A 17,428-nucleotide genomic window follows, 5' to 3' on the forward strand; every position below is an offset into this window, starting at 1 on the left:
GACCTCATAAAAGATCTTTACATATAATTTCCTCCTTACACGTATTTTCTCATTTTAGCATTTTGTAAACAGTTATTGTAAAATATACAGAGGCTCATGTAGTCAGTCCAAATTTGGCAGGAAGAAATAATTAGAACTGACATTGTGTTAGAATTTGTCCTTGTAGCATTTTTATGTAATTGTTTAATTATTTGTTTTTGCTGTTGGTCATTGTATATTCCCCAGCAAGGCAGCTTAATCAGACACGGTTTTAAAATTCGATATTCGAACACATAGTAGTACGACGCTTTCCTTTTTATTCCAACAATTCAGTAGATCTGTGTTCATCACACACTTGTATGTTTTGCACACAATTGATCATTTGTAAATTCAATTTCATTCTTTTTCCTATTTTGATCACTGTTATATTGTGACCAAATACCTCAGGCTTTTTATTTTATTTTATTGAATTCTTTCTCTGAAGGAATTGGCTCTCCCAATTGTGCTGTTACATAACTGACACACATCCCTGCCACTATCTCTATGCATCCTCGACTCCCCCGTATTGTCTTTATTCTGTAGCTCGCAACAGCCCTTTCCCTCCCTCGCTGTCTCAGCCTATCTCCCTTCCTGATGTAATAAAAACAGGCTTTCTACAGTAAATCAGTCGTGAAGAACATCTTGTGTCTTAAAAAGAAATAAAGAATCCGACTGCGGATCACAGTGTTCCAATTCAGCGTTATTCCTTTTATTATGCTTTTTAATTTGTGCTCATCTCGACGTCCTTCCGGTTGTATTCATCTTTTTTTTTATTTTTTATTTTTTTGAGATGTTAACCATGGTGTGTCAAGCAACATCTCTGATTACTGCCTCCCATAGCTCCACCTCTCGCGCTGCAGAGACACCCTGCCACACAAGCTGTTTTCGTTCCAGTGACGAGGGGGGGGCTCAATATATTAATGTGCATTCATCATTCTCCAGTGAAATGTCAGTCACCGCGCTCTACCCACCTAGGAGATGATGGGAATGCTAATGTTAATGCACTGTATGCTGAGCTGTATAATTGAAGCACTTGGCCCCTGCTGATGGCGGAGCCTTTCGCGTACACAGCTTGCTAGCAATTTGTTCGGGTCCTTTTTGTCCTTTACTGTGTGCTGCTGTGTAGGGACAGGTAGATCTGCCTGTAAAATGGAGCGAGACATTTAAAAAAGAGCTATTTTTAAATTACAAGTTATTAAAACTCTGCAGGATGTGTTTTTTGTATAAGCTAGAGGGTGTTAGCTCCTCCCACACATGCTCTATGTGTTTAGACTGTCATTGGCTAGTATCTCGGGGGGCACATTTCAAAAGGTTGCCAAAAGTTTACTTTTTTTTTTTTTTTTTAATCTCTCTCAACGGCTTAATTTGCTAAGCGTCCTCTTGTGTATTAAACTCCAGACTTGTCTCAAAAGGCTTCTGTTGCCTTCCTGCATGAGAATATATTTTGTGCATGCCTTCATTGCGATTTAAGCCCGTTGTGTCCCCAAGGAAAGCCCTTGGGGCGACTTCAGCCACATGCATACAAAACATGCCAGGAGTAAGAAGCTACTTTGGCAGCTTAGATGTTGAGTTGAAAAAATATATATAAAAAAAAAAAATCAACGTTTGACAGACATTTCTGCCAAGTGGGTGTATAAATCTTTCTCGCAGCTTCAATAGCGTGCTTATTATCTCATGCTCCTCGGTCACATATGGTGAGAGGAACATAAACCGGAGCACACTGCTTGTAGTGGAGGGCGTGTGGCAGGCTGTGCAATATTCAGAATTTATAGTCGGGCTCGTACATCTTTGCTGCCAATCTGTGTTCCTGGTGGATTGCTGTGCCTCACTGTACTGTTTGAGTTAATAATAGTGCTGCTAATGAACTAGCAATTAATTGTTCTCTCCTTTTTTGCACATTAGCGTCTTCAGTCCTATATGGCTCGTGGGCATCACTTGGTGGTACCATGTTTAATGCTCCGTTTACACATCAGATTGATCGGTGCTTCAGTGATGCTATAATTTCTGTGGCGTTTCTTTGCTGTGGCAGCACTCTCAGCTCCCGGCACTCGGGCAGCCCTGTGGTCCTGGGCTCGAGCCGGAGTTCCCCTCGAGAAGAGTCCATCCCCGCCACCTCCCCCTCCTCCCAGACCTCCCTCTCACCCGGGCCCAAGACCTTCTACCCTCGCCAGGGGGCCACCAGCAAGTACCTGATTGGCTGGAGGAAGCCAGGGGGCACCATTAATTCGGTGGGCTTTGGAGACACTCGGAAGTAAGCCAAGTTTGTTTGGTTTTTAACATCGCTTCTCATTTTTAGAGATTGCGTTTTTTTAAATAACCATATTGAATGGGCATGAATCAGTCGGATTGAGAACTGGAGGAATGTTTCTGTTTCACATTGTGGCTTTCTCGATTCACTTTGCTTTCAAGTGCATGAGCTCCCCCTTGTGGTTCTGAGGTTGACAAGCTTGTTCTTGTAAATTGAGCACATAAATCGATCAGAATTGACTGAATGGACCATTGTAATTGTCTTATCATCCACATTTGCATGCACTAATATACCCCCTGCTTCACTTGCTGATAATTCCTAATACTATCATTAGGTCTAACTGTGCTCACCTCAGGCGGCACCAGAGCGACGGGCCGGACGCCAGCCAGGCCCAGCTGCGCCCCTCCGTGAGGGACCTGCACTCTCCGCAGCGCCTGACCAAGTCCAGCGTGGAGGAGGACCTCAAAAAGCTCATCGCCCTGGACAGCCCCCCACCTGGGTCAGAAGACCAGCACAAGGTACAACCCACAGCACCCAGCTCTTGTTATAGGGTTAATAACTGATTTGACTCCAAAAAGTGGGGGGAAGCATTATATTAAGGCATGTTTCTACCGTTACCTGGCTTTGCACTGTCAGTAGGCCTGCAATTGGCAGTAGGACTGGGGTAGTTTGTTTTACTTCATGAGCTGTACTGAATACTGAGCAGCTGTCCCTGCAGTTCTTGTCTCCCTTCCTGATCAGCAGCTCTCCCCCTGTCCCCCGGCAGCCGTCGTTTCCTAGCACCCCCATCTGCCGGCGCTCTCTGCACCGCACCCTGTCCGACGAGAGCATCTACAGCGGCCAGAGAGACCCCTTGTTTGGCGGCGCTCTGCTGGAGCAGGGCCTCCCCAGCGACCTGCTGTTTAGCTGCTCCACCGTGCCCCGCTCCCCCACCACCCGCAACATGCCCCTGCGCCGGCCCTCCTACACCCTGGGTGTGAAGCTACATGGTAAGACGCTTGTTGCGGATTTTGTACTGCGCTTGCAAATCCATGCGGTGCTTTCTCTTGCTGGGAATCATCTTAACTTTGCCTCTGTGCCGTTCTCCTCAGGGGACCTGTCAGCATCAGACACCTCTCTGTCCGACCTCCATGACCGAAGGAGGCAGCAGCAGCAGCAACCCCTGCAGGACCCCGGCCTCATGCCCCTGCCCGATACAGACACCGGCCTCGACTGGTCACACCTGGTGGATGCCGCAAAAGCTTTCGAGGGTAAGGCTGGCAGAATAAGCCAAAATTATACCTGAAATAGACCGCCATGCCTATGCAAATTTCCGGGGGAAACCCTGGACTCAAAACTTACATCAAACCTCCTTTTGAAAAGCTGCTGTGGTTACATAAGCCTTTGCAGTCCTATTGATGAATTCTGTAGGTATAATGAATCATTACTCCAGTATCCAGGCAGTTGGCAAGCAAGCCTCATTACAAAATGCATTCCAGTCTGTAAACCTGTCCTTGATAGTCTTTTTTTTAATATATTTTAAAAATAAAATTAATGATTTTATGACACACACAGTCACAGGGACCCCTTTTCCTCTTGTGGTTTTACAATAAAGATACCCGACAATTCCACAGAGGCCTTCTGTTTTCCTCCAGGACAAAATGTTAACAACACTGGGATTTTTTTTTCTCCGTGTCATCAGGCAGTGTACCGGGATGGCATTCAACTCCCGGGTCATGTACGAACGTGTGGAGCGTGCGCTGTCCTCCTAGGGTACTGACTGGCACTGTGTCTCCTCCCTCAGACCAGCGGGCTTCAATATTTGCTGCTAAAGACGGGAAGCACAGACCAGAGAGTGCTGCCACCAGCCCCCAGCAGCCAGATCCCCAGCATAGCCCCCAGTCCAGACCCTCACCCAGGTATCTATTTTTCTTATCCGAAACCGAATCAGTTAGTCCACTGCTTTATTGGTCAGGATTTTTTAAGTCTTCACTTGAACGTTGTAGGATTTCTGTTGTAGTTGGTGCCCAGTTTTGGTGCCCGTTGTCTCTGCTGCAGTAAGTCTGTGTAGAATTGGCAGGGATGGCAGTGCAGAATGCTGTCTCCAGGGCAGGACTGACATCTCCTCCTCTCAGTGTGTGTGAGATTGTGTGCTGTGCAGCGTATTATTCGTTGAACCTTTACTTCTTTTTAACAATCTTCCTCCTCTCTGTCTCTGTGTGTGTGTGTGTGATTTAGCAGTGAGGTTCCTTCCAGCCTTGTGGGAAAAGTGAGTCAACTGGAATCAATGGTCAAACATCTTCAGGAAGACTTAAAGAAGGTAAATTATAAAATTAAATAAAAAATCGTACCATTGCTGGGTGAAGACCTCCAAGATGTTTCCGATTGCTTCGATCTACAGCTTCTCTCTTCCATGTCATGCCTGTAAAGTGTATAATTTCATCTTCTCATCTTCTTTAATCTCTTGGGATCCATTCCTTTGTCCATCTTTGTCCATACATTGCTGTTAACTAGCTAGTTCACTTTAGTGAGCAGTATGTCGAAAAAAGTAAATCAATCAACAGATATAAGGAATACCGTCTCTTCCCTGTGTTGACTAGGAGAAGGAGGAGAAGGCCCTTCTGCAAGCCCAGGTACAGAGCCTCCGAGAGGACAACCAGAGACTGCAGGAGGAGTCCCAGAACGCCTCCGCCAAGCTGAAGAAATTCACAGAGTGGGTTTTCAATACCATTGACATGAACTGAGCTGCTGGTCAGACGGACCACGAGACAGCAAGCTGGGGGGTGGGCTGTCAGAGATGGCTAGGTGTGGAAAGTGTGTCCTGTGGCTGCCAGAGCATTCGAGGAGGTGGTTAGAGATTTGAGGCTTTGTAGTCTGGTGGAGTCTGTGTACACCTGAAAGATCTCAAATTAAATCAATCTGGGCTTCTTGAAATCCAGAGCTTGCACCAGTTCCTGTGCAGTCCGCATTTCCGTAAGCGTAAGAGCATTTTATCCAGAATGTTTTGCGGAGGGAAGAGTATTTTCCTTCCTGCACAAAAAGTATTTTCAGAAATGCAAATAAAAACAAAAAAAGTAATTACAATACACTACTGATTCAAAAGCCAGAGCAATTTGAATATTTCAGCATTCACAGCTGAGTTCAAACAGGTTTTCATCAGCAAACCTATTTTTATTCCTTTGTTTTTCCTCATTCCTGGCACTGACTGCTTCAGAGGATAAACTGTTCCACAGACATTAATATCAAGCAGCCTTGTGTTGAGCAGCCTTTTTTTGTGGACATAATTTTGGACATTCACATCTTTAAGGTCTTATTAAAGTCCTCAGCCAATGAGATTGCAACAGGAGGGTAGGAGAGAGACTCATTGTGATAAATCACTTTGGATTCAGAGGAAAAAACAAAAGATTGGTTGTTTTCCAGCCTCCGTACCTAGGTAACTGTAATCCACTTCCCGAATCAGCTTTTAAGTAAAAAAAAAAAAAAAGGGGGGGTTCACTGGCAGCCACAGTAAGAAAAATAAAAACTGGAGGGAAGATTTTTGTATCTCTTTTTGTCATTGTTGTTCTTTGAAAAGGATGATTAGAGGAAATAATTTCTGACGCATCTCTGATGTTGCAGATAGAAAGCTGCTATGAAGTTTCGACCTATATATATATATATATATATATTGGAGGGGGGGACCAAGAAGTTCTATTTCCCTCTGACCATCTGGGTGAGATCTTAGTTTCTTTGACCTCATCAAGAGGTGACGTGGCCAGTGCAGTGCCTGATTGGCCTAGACAGCAGCAGTTATTTTGTAGTCGTATATCTGAGTCCACACATGCTTTTGGTGCATTCCAGCCGTGCAATCCTGCGTTGCACTCCAGCTTCCTGTCACATCATCAACAGAAACTTTCAAGCCAACATTATTATTCTGTTTGCTGTGCAAAAAGATGTAGTTTGGGGTGCCATAGTGACATGATGATCAAGTTTATTATTGGTAATTAAATTTGCACATCTGAAAAAGCAATAGAAATGCAGCTTCTGGTTATTTTTTATTTCTTTGAAGGGGTTTACTGTACTGTTCTATTCTGATTTCATGGGAACAGGTGTGTATCGGCCACTGTCAAGAACGTCTGACTCTCGGTTTCAATACTAGAACAGTGTCGGTATTACAGACGTCTCTGTGGGCTGCAGTGATGCGTTTAAGAGGTGATGTCGCTGAAAATGCCATGTGCCGCAAATATCTGCCACAAGGAGCCAAAAGAACGTTGTTTTGTTCATTTTGAAGGTGTGGATCAAATAAACAGAACATAAGACATTTAACATTTAACGTTTTGTTTCTAGTACAGGCGAAAAATATCTGAATCCAATGTTTTGTTCACCAGAAAAAATGACAACACTGCAGGGATTTTAGAGGGATCACCTGTATGATGTAAATATTTTTATTATAATATTTTTTTTTTGTCTTAACTTGGTCGAGCGATTTTCCTAGCCTGAGTTTCTACAGCTGCAGTGCCATCTACTGACATAAAAAGATGTACCATACTCCAGGAAAATCAAGTGATTAATCTTTCTGCATGTGCACATGTACTTGCTTCTTGAGGTCCCTGAATCTCAAATATCCATACATTTAAAGAACAAAAAACATTTATATATTTATATATAATTTAACTTATTCTGAAGTGATTCAACCAATAAACATGTAGTGATGTTTAGGAAGCCAATGCAAAGAAGACATCACACTTATGAGGTTTTATTTCATGTGAACAATATCAGAGTCTGGGACTCATACGACTGCACTAAAGTTCTGACGTAATTTGACAGCCTGGTCTGACTGATCGAGCTTTTCTTGATAAAGGATGTGTGGGCCGCCACTGTGTTGGACATTGGTGTATTAAAGGAAAGGATGAGGGTGCTTACAACGGGGGCTAAAGTGCATTCTTGCGTTTACATTTCGCAACACACACGCGCTTTTCTGTTCGTTTCTGCATTGCTCCCCTTGACGTCTTTTCTTCCAACCCACAAGGTTTTTAATGCAGAGCACAATGAGCCCCTGACGTTGTGAAACTTTTGTAACAGCAGGTGCCGGTCTAGCAAGAGTCGAACATCAGTAGAGATCTAAATTGGAGATTTTATTTTGGTAGTGATCGTTTATTTGAAGAGCACAGTCCTGTCATTGTGGGTGGAAATTCTGTCACATTTAAGTGTTACCAGTTACCTTTTTTTTTGTTTTTTTTTCTTCCCCAGGTCTCACACAGTATAGGTGTCAGAGCAGAGATAGGTGTGGATCATGACAGCTCCGTTACAGATGACAGTGACACTATGGGCCGCGTAATTGCAATCTAATGGTCTATTTTTCAGCAGTATCTTTCAATCTGTTTTTTTTTTGTATTTTATTTTGTATTTTACTTGAGACCTTTATAATGTGCTGTACAGAAAACATTTTTAACTAGGAAGCAAATCATACTTAGGCAGTATATGATCATGGTTTTCAGAAAATAGTCTGAAATTAAGATTAGGAAGAAACATTTTTTACTGTGGTTATAAATCTACAAGAGCATGTTTAGAGAACTGCAATCAAGGCACTTGGCTACTTGGAGGCATCACCAGAGCCCTTCAGTCACTTCTGCTCTGGTGGGCACTGCCAGGGCAGAAGGGCATTTCCTTTTAGGGAGTTATATTCTAACACTTGAATTTAATAGAATAAATAATGAAAATACAGCCTTATATAACATGCATAGTACATTCTTTGGCTGAAACGACCAATAGGGAAAAGTGTCGGGGTTGGGGGTCGATTACTGGGCTAAAAACCACAAACTTCTCCTTCAAAGTGAACGGAGTCTTCACTATATCACTCTCTCTAATAAATCATTACAATAAATGAATGCTTCTGATTGGTATAAAAACATAAAATGACTAGCATCTGTAATCAATTGAAACCTCCTAAGTAAACTTATGAAACTAATTGATAACGTGTGTTAGCAGACATATACACACCCACACACCCCTCCAGTTATTATTATTTAATTGAAATACTATTTTTTATGATGGAATAATGACTGGATAATTAATTAATTGTATCGGTATACAATGATGTTTCAAGGACCTCAAGATTAAACTGCAGTGAAGAATACGTGCCCGTCGGTTGGGATATCGTTTGGATATTGGATATAAGTGAAGCAGCAGCACAGAGATTGTATTTATTAAAATATATCCTGCATACCTGTAACGCATGAGCAAACACTTGAGATTTCTATTTTTTAATTCAAAGCTGCCGAGAGCAGCGTTACATGGTGAAGAGACCCGAATTCATAAGAAGTATGACTATTTTTATTTCATTTTTCCTTGAATTGTGACCAAGATTGGTATAGAAAGTGTTTAAGATAGTGAGAAATTGGTTCTGTTTTAGGAATCATGGGTAAATTTAACTTTTTTTTTTTTCCTCTCTCTTTGGTTTGCTGCCATTCCTCTAGTCTGAGCTTGGAATGTGTTCCTCCTCTCTTTATCTTTCATTTGGTTATCTGTTTTCCCCCAAAAGTAGGTAAAGCTGCTTTCATTTTTTGTTGCTCCAGCTCTTAAAAGTGTCAAAACATAACTTTGAAGCACCTTAGACATGCTTATACTTTCTGTGAGAATCAGCTGTCTTTTGAACCAGTGAGATCTTCTGTTTTCAGTGATTCTGTTGATGAGTTCTTTACCAATCTGCGCTTGGGCATTTCTTTAATGATTTCAGCTGTTCCAATTTGTGCGATTGCAGTTTTGCAAGAGTAATCTGCCTTTTTTGTTCAAATGAAAACACAAATTACAAAAAAAAAAGTTTTTGAAATGTGAATGTTTTCCTCTGTTTTTCATTTTTCTTTGCACATGATCTGTTTTGTACAAATGATTATTAGGAGATAAAACTAAGAAAGGAAAAAAAAAACTTCTGTGGAACCACTTTGTCTATTTTAGGTTTAATTCTGTTCTACCTATTTGGAAGCATTGTAGTGGCCTCTGTTTTCATAAACGAGTCAGTAGACATCATTAAAGCTTGATTTCTATTTGTGCTGCCTTCAAAAATGCTACTTTGGGTATTTTCTGTATTTTTTTCCAAGTGAAAATGTCTTAAAAAATAAAAAGAAAAAAAAATCTTGTTTGAATTATATGCACACTTAAAGAATATAATTAACAAAGTACTGTTTACATATTCAATGACTTTCTTTTGTAAAATGTAGAGGTTAAAAAGAAAATAAATTTGCAGTGATCACAGTATTAAAGTTTCTTTAAAAAATAAAAAAAACAAATTGCCGTGCTGTAATTTTTGGCTGATGAGCAAGATCTCAAGATGGTCTTGAATGCCTGGGATAAGATGTTTTTGCAGATGCTGACAAGGTCAATAAATTAATTTATATTCCATTAGGAATGCTTGAGTAGACGTCTCCTGTATTTTGATTGCATGATAATACTTGAAGCTCTTAAGTGTCTTTCTTTCTTGCTTTCTTTCTGTAGATGAAAATCGTACAACATTTTAAGCATCCTAAAAAGATTTGTATTTTTTGTTGTGTTTTTGTTTGTTTTTTTGGCTGAGGAATCCATTTTGCTTCCAGCATGCAATATCTCGTTTATGATGTTAAGTGTATTCTCCATAGTGACCACCTGATACATTTATCTTGCCTTCTGTAATCAGTGAACACCACCACAGATATCGATGTAAGACTCCTAAGAGCACTTTTGTGTGTTTGCGAAGGAACGGTCTTGATTACAATCTTAACACATTCACTTCCTGTCAAGGGGCAAAACATTTTGAAACTACACCGTCTTACTGATATTAACTACTATAAAAGCATGCAGGCACCATTAATGCTGGAAATATCCGGTTTCACAATATCACAACACATACTAACAGTAGAAACTAGTGATAGTAATTTTTAATATCCTGCGACCTCTCTTTGTGTATAGTGTATATTAAATATCAGGAAACCAGGCTGAAATTAAAACATTATTTGATTATGTTCATGTGGTAATATTTGGCAGAGAAGAGCTCACCTAAAAAAAAAAATCAACAACATTAAAGTCTCCTTTCAGAGCATAAAAACCTCTGGAATCAATGTTGCTGATGCAGTTTTCTTGCCGATCTCAGACTGTGCTAGCGTGGTCGTTTTGACATTAGTCCTACTTTTGATGCCATTGATCACAATACATCATTGGATTCTTTCAGCTCCATGTAGGTGTTTCAGGGAAATGACTAGACTGGATTACTGGCAATATTTTTCTATTTTCTAATATAGTGGTGGGATTTTTGGGAGTTTTGGGATTACCACTGCAGGGGTTATCACCAGACCGTATTTGGAAGCTTTTGGTTTTTATATAGTTGATCCTCATATAGCAGCTCCACAAAATCTATGCAGTCCAATCAGATGTACGGAAGTGGGCGAAGTCTGATTTGAAGCAGATTTCTTGGCAAAAGTTCTTGCAACGGCCGCCCATCATCTCGGAATATAAATCCTCATCCGATGCAAGCAATCAGTCCCAGACCAAAGGTGAGGAGTTTGATTGTTGTCTGTGTTTCAACCATTTATGTGTGTAATGTTGTAAAAAGGTCTCTCTGCACTACAAGAAATATTACTAAAGTACTGAACCAATTTCGTTCCTCCCAATGTCAGACCCTGAAAAGTTAATTCCTCTCACCGGGACTTGATAGCTGTAATGTTCTTTTTGAAGGTTTCTCAAATCGAATTGCTAATAATCCCTCTGATGGCTGTAAATGCCTCTTCCCGGGACCTTCCACGACCAAAGGGATTTTCCAATTGACCTTAATTGTGACCTCCTGGCGCTGGTTAAAGGGGAAAAGTTAGTCTTGGCTTTCACTGCTTAACCTACACCTGAATAACTTTGCCCTACAATGTCTGCCCCCTCTGTTCTGTACTCTGAGCAGATCCCCCCCCCAGTACTCTGCCCTAGTCAGAGTCCATTATTTGGAGGAAGCGCGCTTGAGGTTCATTAATTCTCCATTACTTCACGGAAATGTCATGGCGTTTTTTTTTTTTTGTTTTTTTTTTTTTTTCTCCTTTCCCTCCGTTCTTTGTATAATGATTCTGACCTGCGTATGTGTGTGGGGAGGGGGTTGGATGAGGAGAACGATAATTATCATTGGCAGATTAGAATAATGAGGCCTGCTTAAGCTGCATATCAAGCCATTAGAGACTGCAGTGTCGCCACGATGAAGTTACTAGCGAGGGTAGAGGAAGGCAGCACATACTGCTAATGGAGTGCTACTGGGACAGACAGGGCCCAGTGGAGGATGACGTGTGTGCCTATTCCACAAAAGCATGTATTTCCATGTTTTCTCAAATACCTTTTTTCCTCCAAAGAAATGTGCAATCTTGTCCATTTTATGTATGGATTGACTGATTTAAACGGCCTACAGAAGTACAGTATTGGTGCCTGGATTGTAGCATCGAAGTAAACGACATGGACGACTGTCGTTCAGGTGAATAAGCGATATCACATGATTAATCTGGACGTTTCTAAGCCTGGTATTCATTTATTTATCACAGCTTTTCCCCCCATCTTGCAGAGTCTTGCTCGAAGAGTCGTTTAGCGTGTGTGATCTCCGTAAGCCACAGTGGTTTGACATCCATATCTTTCATTAATATTTATATCAAGAAGCACTGAGAAGGATAAGTAACTGATGCTGCTGGCTCTGATCACCGATGCTGTCATTCTGCTCATTTCTTTTATTGTGTGTGTGTGTGTGATGTTTATTATCTGGCAGAGCTCTGAAAATGTCTTGCTCTCTTTCATCAATCTTTACAAGCACAATGAATGAACTCTCTTGAAAAGATGGCAGTGAATTTTAAAAAAGCGGTGCCGAGTCAATCGTCAATTTTGTCAGTCCTATACATCTAGGCTGGAGGTTAACAGATAAAAGCCCCCCACACCCACCATCACCATATGGAAGCTGAAAGAAGGAGAGGAGAGCCGTAGGAAGACGTCGGAGTTCTAGAATGCACACTAAATTTATATCTGGTTTCTTAGCAACACAGCTCTCATCTGAGACGTAATCATGCAACCACCTCTGATTAGTAGACAAGGCAGCTCGAGAAGTGAAGATAATGACGCAGCAGTTGGGAGTGACGCAGTCTTTAATTAACTTGAGCAATAAAGTGTCATATCAGAGAAAAATAAAATAATTATTACATAAAAAAAAAAAAGTGTCTTCATATCAGTTTCCCTGCCTCAGTATGCTCTTGGGAAACATCACACCTAGGCTGAAGCAGGTTTGCTAGTCATTAAAAGTAACATCTTGACGTTGTTGACAAATTTGAACTGTGATCCTGCAGTGTGTTTAATTGTTTATTTGAAATCTCACACTTTTAGGTGTAGGCCTGTATCGGGGTTTGCTATTTTGTTTGTTCTGGTATAGGATGAAATGCTGGCCTCTGAATGGGCAGCTGGCAAGTTTTCCTACAAGACTCATACATAAATTATACATGATGCATTATTTACATACATTACATACATTATGCTCATACATAAGTTATCAATCTGGCCAATAGAAAGTAAATTGTATTTGATAGCCAAGTTTACTAACCAGCCATGGAGATCTCATGGAAATGTGATCGGAAATTATTATATTTTCCTTAGGAGATGCCTGTATTCAGTATCTTGCTCAAGAGTATAACAGCAGTGCCCCCCACCTGGGATTGAACCCATAACCCTCCACTCTTCACTTCATCAGCACCCCCTTCCCCCAAGTGGATACAAGTTTCTGAACTATTCATGATCAATATTTCATGCAGTCCTCACATATGATTTCACTGTCCTGCCATTATCACACCGGCCATCCTCTGCCCCAGTGATAAAAGGCGCCAGTTTTTACAATTGACCTACAGCAGTATGAGACCCCACTGTTGAAACCCTGTTTGAACCCCAGCTTTTGTGGGATCGCGAGAAAACAGCGATCAACCCCAAAATCAGTCGACGTGGCAGAGAATGACCGCAACCGAAACTCACCCCTTCAGACGCCCGATCTCGCCTGGGACTCGATCTGGACTCTCACGTCCGGGGCCACAGGGACTGGGGCCTCCGAGCGGCGAGTCCGGGGTGTGGAGGCTGGGCTGAGCCCGCTGAGCCGCGCCTCTTTCCCCGAGTGGAGCTCCGCCGAGGCGCCGGCGTCACGGGCACAGGTGGGCCGCTCAGGCCGGTGAGGGACTCTGCGCGTCAGGCAGCGCTTTGCACCGAGACATAAACCCGGCGGCCGGTTTCTGAACATACAACACATTTTCATTCAGACCCTGAGTGTTTTGCTTCATGGCCAGCTGCTCTGAGACCCGTGCAGTCTGCGTGTGAGAGACCGTGCGCATTGTGTGCGCTGTGAGAGGCCAGTGTATCAGCTACACGGAGCACATGTCTCACGGTACGTGGGCTCTTTTGGATTTTATTTTGCCATTCAGTGTGCTTTATAAATATACACTTTAAATGTAGCTTTTGCAACGTAATAAAAGTGGTCTGTTTTAATGGTGTTTCTGTTGGATGTCGCACTGTTGTTGTCCTCGCCTGCTTTGGCGTTTGCGCGCACAGGGGGAGTCGTGCGGTCGGGCTGTGCAGGCAGGGCTGGCTGAGGGTTGAGCTCACGGCTGGGGGTCGGTGCTGTCCAGACCGCAGCTCTAGACCTTAAAGTTCATCTGTCTGCTCTGTCCCTGGACTGCATTACGTCTCTACAGAGCAGCTTCACTGTGTTCGTTAAAAAGAGTTAACTCAAATGAAAACAGTAGAATATATGGTTATGTATGATAGGGATCAGGTGAGTATGGTTTTGTAGCATTTTGGATATAGGTGTATCTGTGGTCCATTTGGTCTCATCCAGAGTGGTCTTCACTGATGGATTGTGGGGGGCTCGGTCTTTTCCATCCTTCTTTCTCTAGATTCCCTACGTGTGATGGCCAGGTTTTGTTTTTAAGCCCGACACCCCCTGTGGCTATTCTAGTCTTTGGATGAGTACTCATGACTGAGAAGGAGGATTGGTCTGTGACTTGTAACATTGCATGGGTCTTTTCCAGGTTTGTGGATCATTGTGACAACTGCAGATTTCCAGGGAATGGGAAAGTGACCATGGGTAAGACGTGAGGTGAAAAAGTTAAGGAGGAGATGAAGGTATTCATCAGGTGCTTGCTTGATGAGTGTACTGTCAATATTGTGTTCCCCAGGTGCTTTGTTTTTCTCTTTTTTTCAGATGAATCTTTGGTTCTTCAGCGGTGACATGTCAGGTAAGAAGGTGGGCTACAGGTGTCGGGAGAGACTTATCTGTTGAGTGTGAGGTAGGTATTGTTTTCTGCATTTCTTTGTATATAATATTGGTCAAAGTGTGGATCATTAAGCAGTGACTTTATAACAGTAAGTGATTGGAAAACATAAATGCCTTGAATCATACTAATTCAATACCTTTAATAGAAGTTGATACGTGGCGAGACACTCACTCTGGTTCTGATACTGAACGGTGGGGCTGTGGGCTTGGATGGTTGCGGCTTTAATCTTTGTGTATTGTATTCTTTAGTGACATTGACAACAAAATAATAAAAAATAATAATAATTGAGAATTAATCCTACTGTTGTGAATTCAACAAACCACATTTTGCACACACACACACACAATACATCTATTGCAGATCACCATTTAACCAATGCTCTGTTTAATGGTTTGTAAAATGGGTCCCCATCTTTCACAATCTGCTCGTTTGCAATGACTGTTGGCAGATGTGTCTTCATTGGGTTGGCCAGATTTCCTAGGCAATTAACAAATATGCCTGGTTTGGAACTGAAATTAGGCTAATATCTATCCATTCAAATAATAAAAGCTGATTGTTTTGTAGGATCCTATTTCTTAGGCTTACTGATCATTTTAGCCCCCCCCCCCAAAGAAAAATAAGCTAAACAAACAAAACAAAACAAAGCAAACCCATACCCAACACAAACTCACTTATTCTCACCAATTTTAAGTTACACTGCATATCTTAAATAACTTATATCTCAGACAAAGTGACTTCTTAAAGCTGTCTGTGTAGTGGTGTATATCATTGAAGCCATCATAAACCGCTTTTGTCCTGTTGTGCACAATTTATAAAATAAAAATAAAATGAAGAGTAGTTTCCCTACATCAAATGTCTGTTTCTTATGACAACTTGTGCATTTCTGAAGAGATTTCCATTCGTCTCCACAAGTGGCTGCTTTGAGTGAGGCCGCGGCGCAGCCTAGTGCATTAAGACATGGCAGTTAATCTCTAACAGTTGTCCTAGTTTATGCTTAATTTGCTGACTGCTCTCCTTTGCTTCATAATGCAATCTGCTGAACTCACAGATACGCCATGAGAGTAAACACATTAAACGGACTGCATTGATGTGAAATTATTGTGGTTTGCACAACAACAAAGTTCAGGTACTTCTTAAGGATTGATCTCTACTCTGCTTAAGGGTCTTGATCTATCGTTTCGTTGTTTTAATAGATGCTAGCTGTCTGTCTGAACCTTTTAGATGTGAAGATGCTTACTGATTTATTAGTTGTACACTAAAAACACATTATGTAGTTACATCATATATACAGTGACTGAGTGAGTGTGTGTGGGTATTATTCATTATATCAGAGTTTAACTTCAGAGAGTCAAAATATGTACAGTACTGTGCAAACATTTCAGGCAGGTGTGAAAAAATGCTGTAAAGTAAGAATGCTTTCAAAAAGAAAAGAAAAAAATTGGGTGGTCACACCAAATATGGATTTGATTTAGATTTTTCTTCTGTTCAGTCACTTTGCATTTAGTTAATTGATAAATATAATCTATAAACATGTCTAGCATTTTTTCACACCTGCCTATAACTTTTGCATAGTACTGTATAACCTAAAGCCAGGCCTAAAGGTTTTCAAATTGATTGTTGTATACAGAACTTTGCTATATACACTCACCTAAAGGATTATTAGGAACACCTGTTCAATTTCTCATTAATGCAATTATCTAACCAACCAATCACATGGCAGTTGCTTCAATGCATTTAGGGGTGTGGTCCTGGTCAAGACAATCTCCTGAACTCCAAACTGAATGTCTGAATGGGAAAGAAAGGTGATTTAAGCAATTTTGAGCGTGGCATGGTTGTTGGTGCCAGACGGGCCGGTCTGAGTATTTCACAATCTGCTCAGTTACTGGGATTTTCACGCACAACCATTTCTAGGGTTTACAAAGAATGGTGTGAAAAGGGAAAAACATCCAGTATGCGGCAGTCCTGTGGGCAAAAATGCCTTGTTGATGGTAGAGGTCAGAGGAGAATGGGCCGACTGATTCAAGCTGATTGAAGAGCAACTTTGACTGAAATAACCACTCGTTACAACCGAGGTATGCAGCAAAGCATTTGTGAAGCCACAACACGTACAACCTTGAGGCGGATGGGCTACAACAGCAGAAGACCCCACCGGGTACCACTCATCTCCACTACAAATAGGAAAAAGAGGCTACAATTTGCACAAGCTCACCAAAATTGGACAGTTGAAGACTGGAAATATGTTACCTGGTCTGATGAGTCTCGATTTCTGTTGAGACATTCAGATGGTAGAGTCAGAATTTGGCGTAAACAGAATGAGAACATGGATCCATCATGCCTTGTTACCACTGTGCAGGCTGGTGGTGGTGGTGTAATGGTGTGGGGGATGTTTTCTTGGCACACTTTAGGCCCCTTAGTGCCAATTGGGCATCGTTTAAATGCCACGGCCTACCTGAGCATTGTTTCTGACCATGTCCATCCCTTTATGACCACCATGTACCCATCCTCTGATGGCTACTTCCAGCAGGATAATGCACCATGTCACAAAGGTCGATTCATTTCAAATTGGTTTCTTGAACATGACAATGAGTTCACTGTACTAAACTGGCCCCCACAGTCACCAGATCTCAACCCAATAGAGCATCTTTGGGATGTGGTGGAACGGGAGCTTCGTGCCCTGGATGTGCATCCCACAAATCTCCATCAACTGCAAGATGCTATCCTATCAATATGGGCCAACATTTCTAAAGAATGCTTTCAGCACCTTGTTGAATCAATGCCACGTAGAATGAAGGCAGTTCTGAAGGCGAAAGGGGGTCAAACACAGTATTAGTATGGTGTTCCTAATAATCCTTTAGGTGAGTGTATATGACACACTAAGAGCTCCTCTGGTGAAGGTGAAAGAAATAAGATGGCA

General features: G+C 41.8%; 1 protein-coding gene across 11 annotated transcripts in view; it reads left to right on the forward strand.

The window, feature by feature from the left end:
* The window catches only part of sipa1l1 (signal-induced proliferation-associated 1 like 1), an 89,465-nt gene extending 79,959 nt beyond the window's left edge, over nt 1-9,506 (forward strand). The window contains exons 16-23 of one of the 11 annotated variants that reach the window (XM_066694891.1): nt 2,048-2,269; nt 2,601-2,784; nt 2,985-3,255; nt 3,358-3,516; nt 3,948-4,164; nt 4,484-4,565; nt 4,846-4,958; nt 7,475-9,506. In XM_066694891.1, the coding sequence (XP_066550988.1) occupies nt 2,048-2,269; nt 2,601-2,784; nt 2,985-3,255; nt 3,358-3,516; nt 3,948-4,164; nt 4,484-4,565; nt 4,846-4,958; nt 7,475-7,490 (1,264 nt within the window). In that variant the 3' untranslated portion in view covers nt 7,491-9,506. Of the gene's footprint in view, nt 1-2,047; nt 2,270-2,600; nt 2,785-2,984; nt 3,256-3,357; nt 3,517-3,947; nt 4,165-4,483; nt 4,566-4,845 lie in introns of all 11 variants that reach the window. The other 10 variants (XM_066694889.1, XM_066694890.1, XM_066694895.1 and 7 more) reach the window with 10 other exon arrangements.
* Nucleotides 9,507-17,428: the final 7,922 nt, after the last annotated feature.

This window comes from Amia ocellicauda, chromosome 21, assembly GCF_036373705.1.
Source record: "Amia ocellicauda isolate fAmiCal2 chromosome 21, fAmiCal2.hap1, whole genome shotgun sequence".
Taxonomy (NCBI): Eukaryota; Metazoa; Chordata; class Actinopteri; order Amiiformes; family Amiidae; genus Amia; species Amia ocellicauda.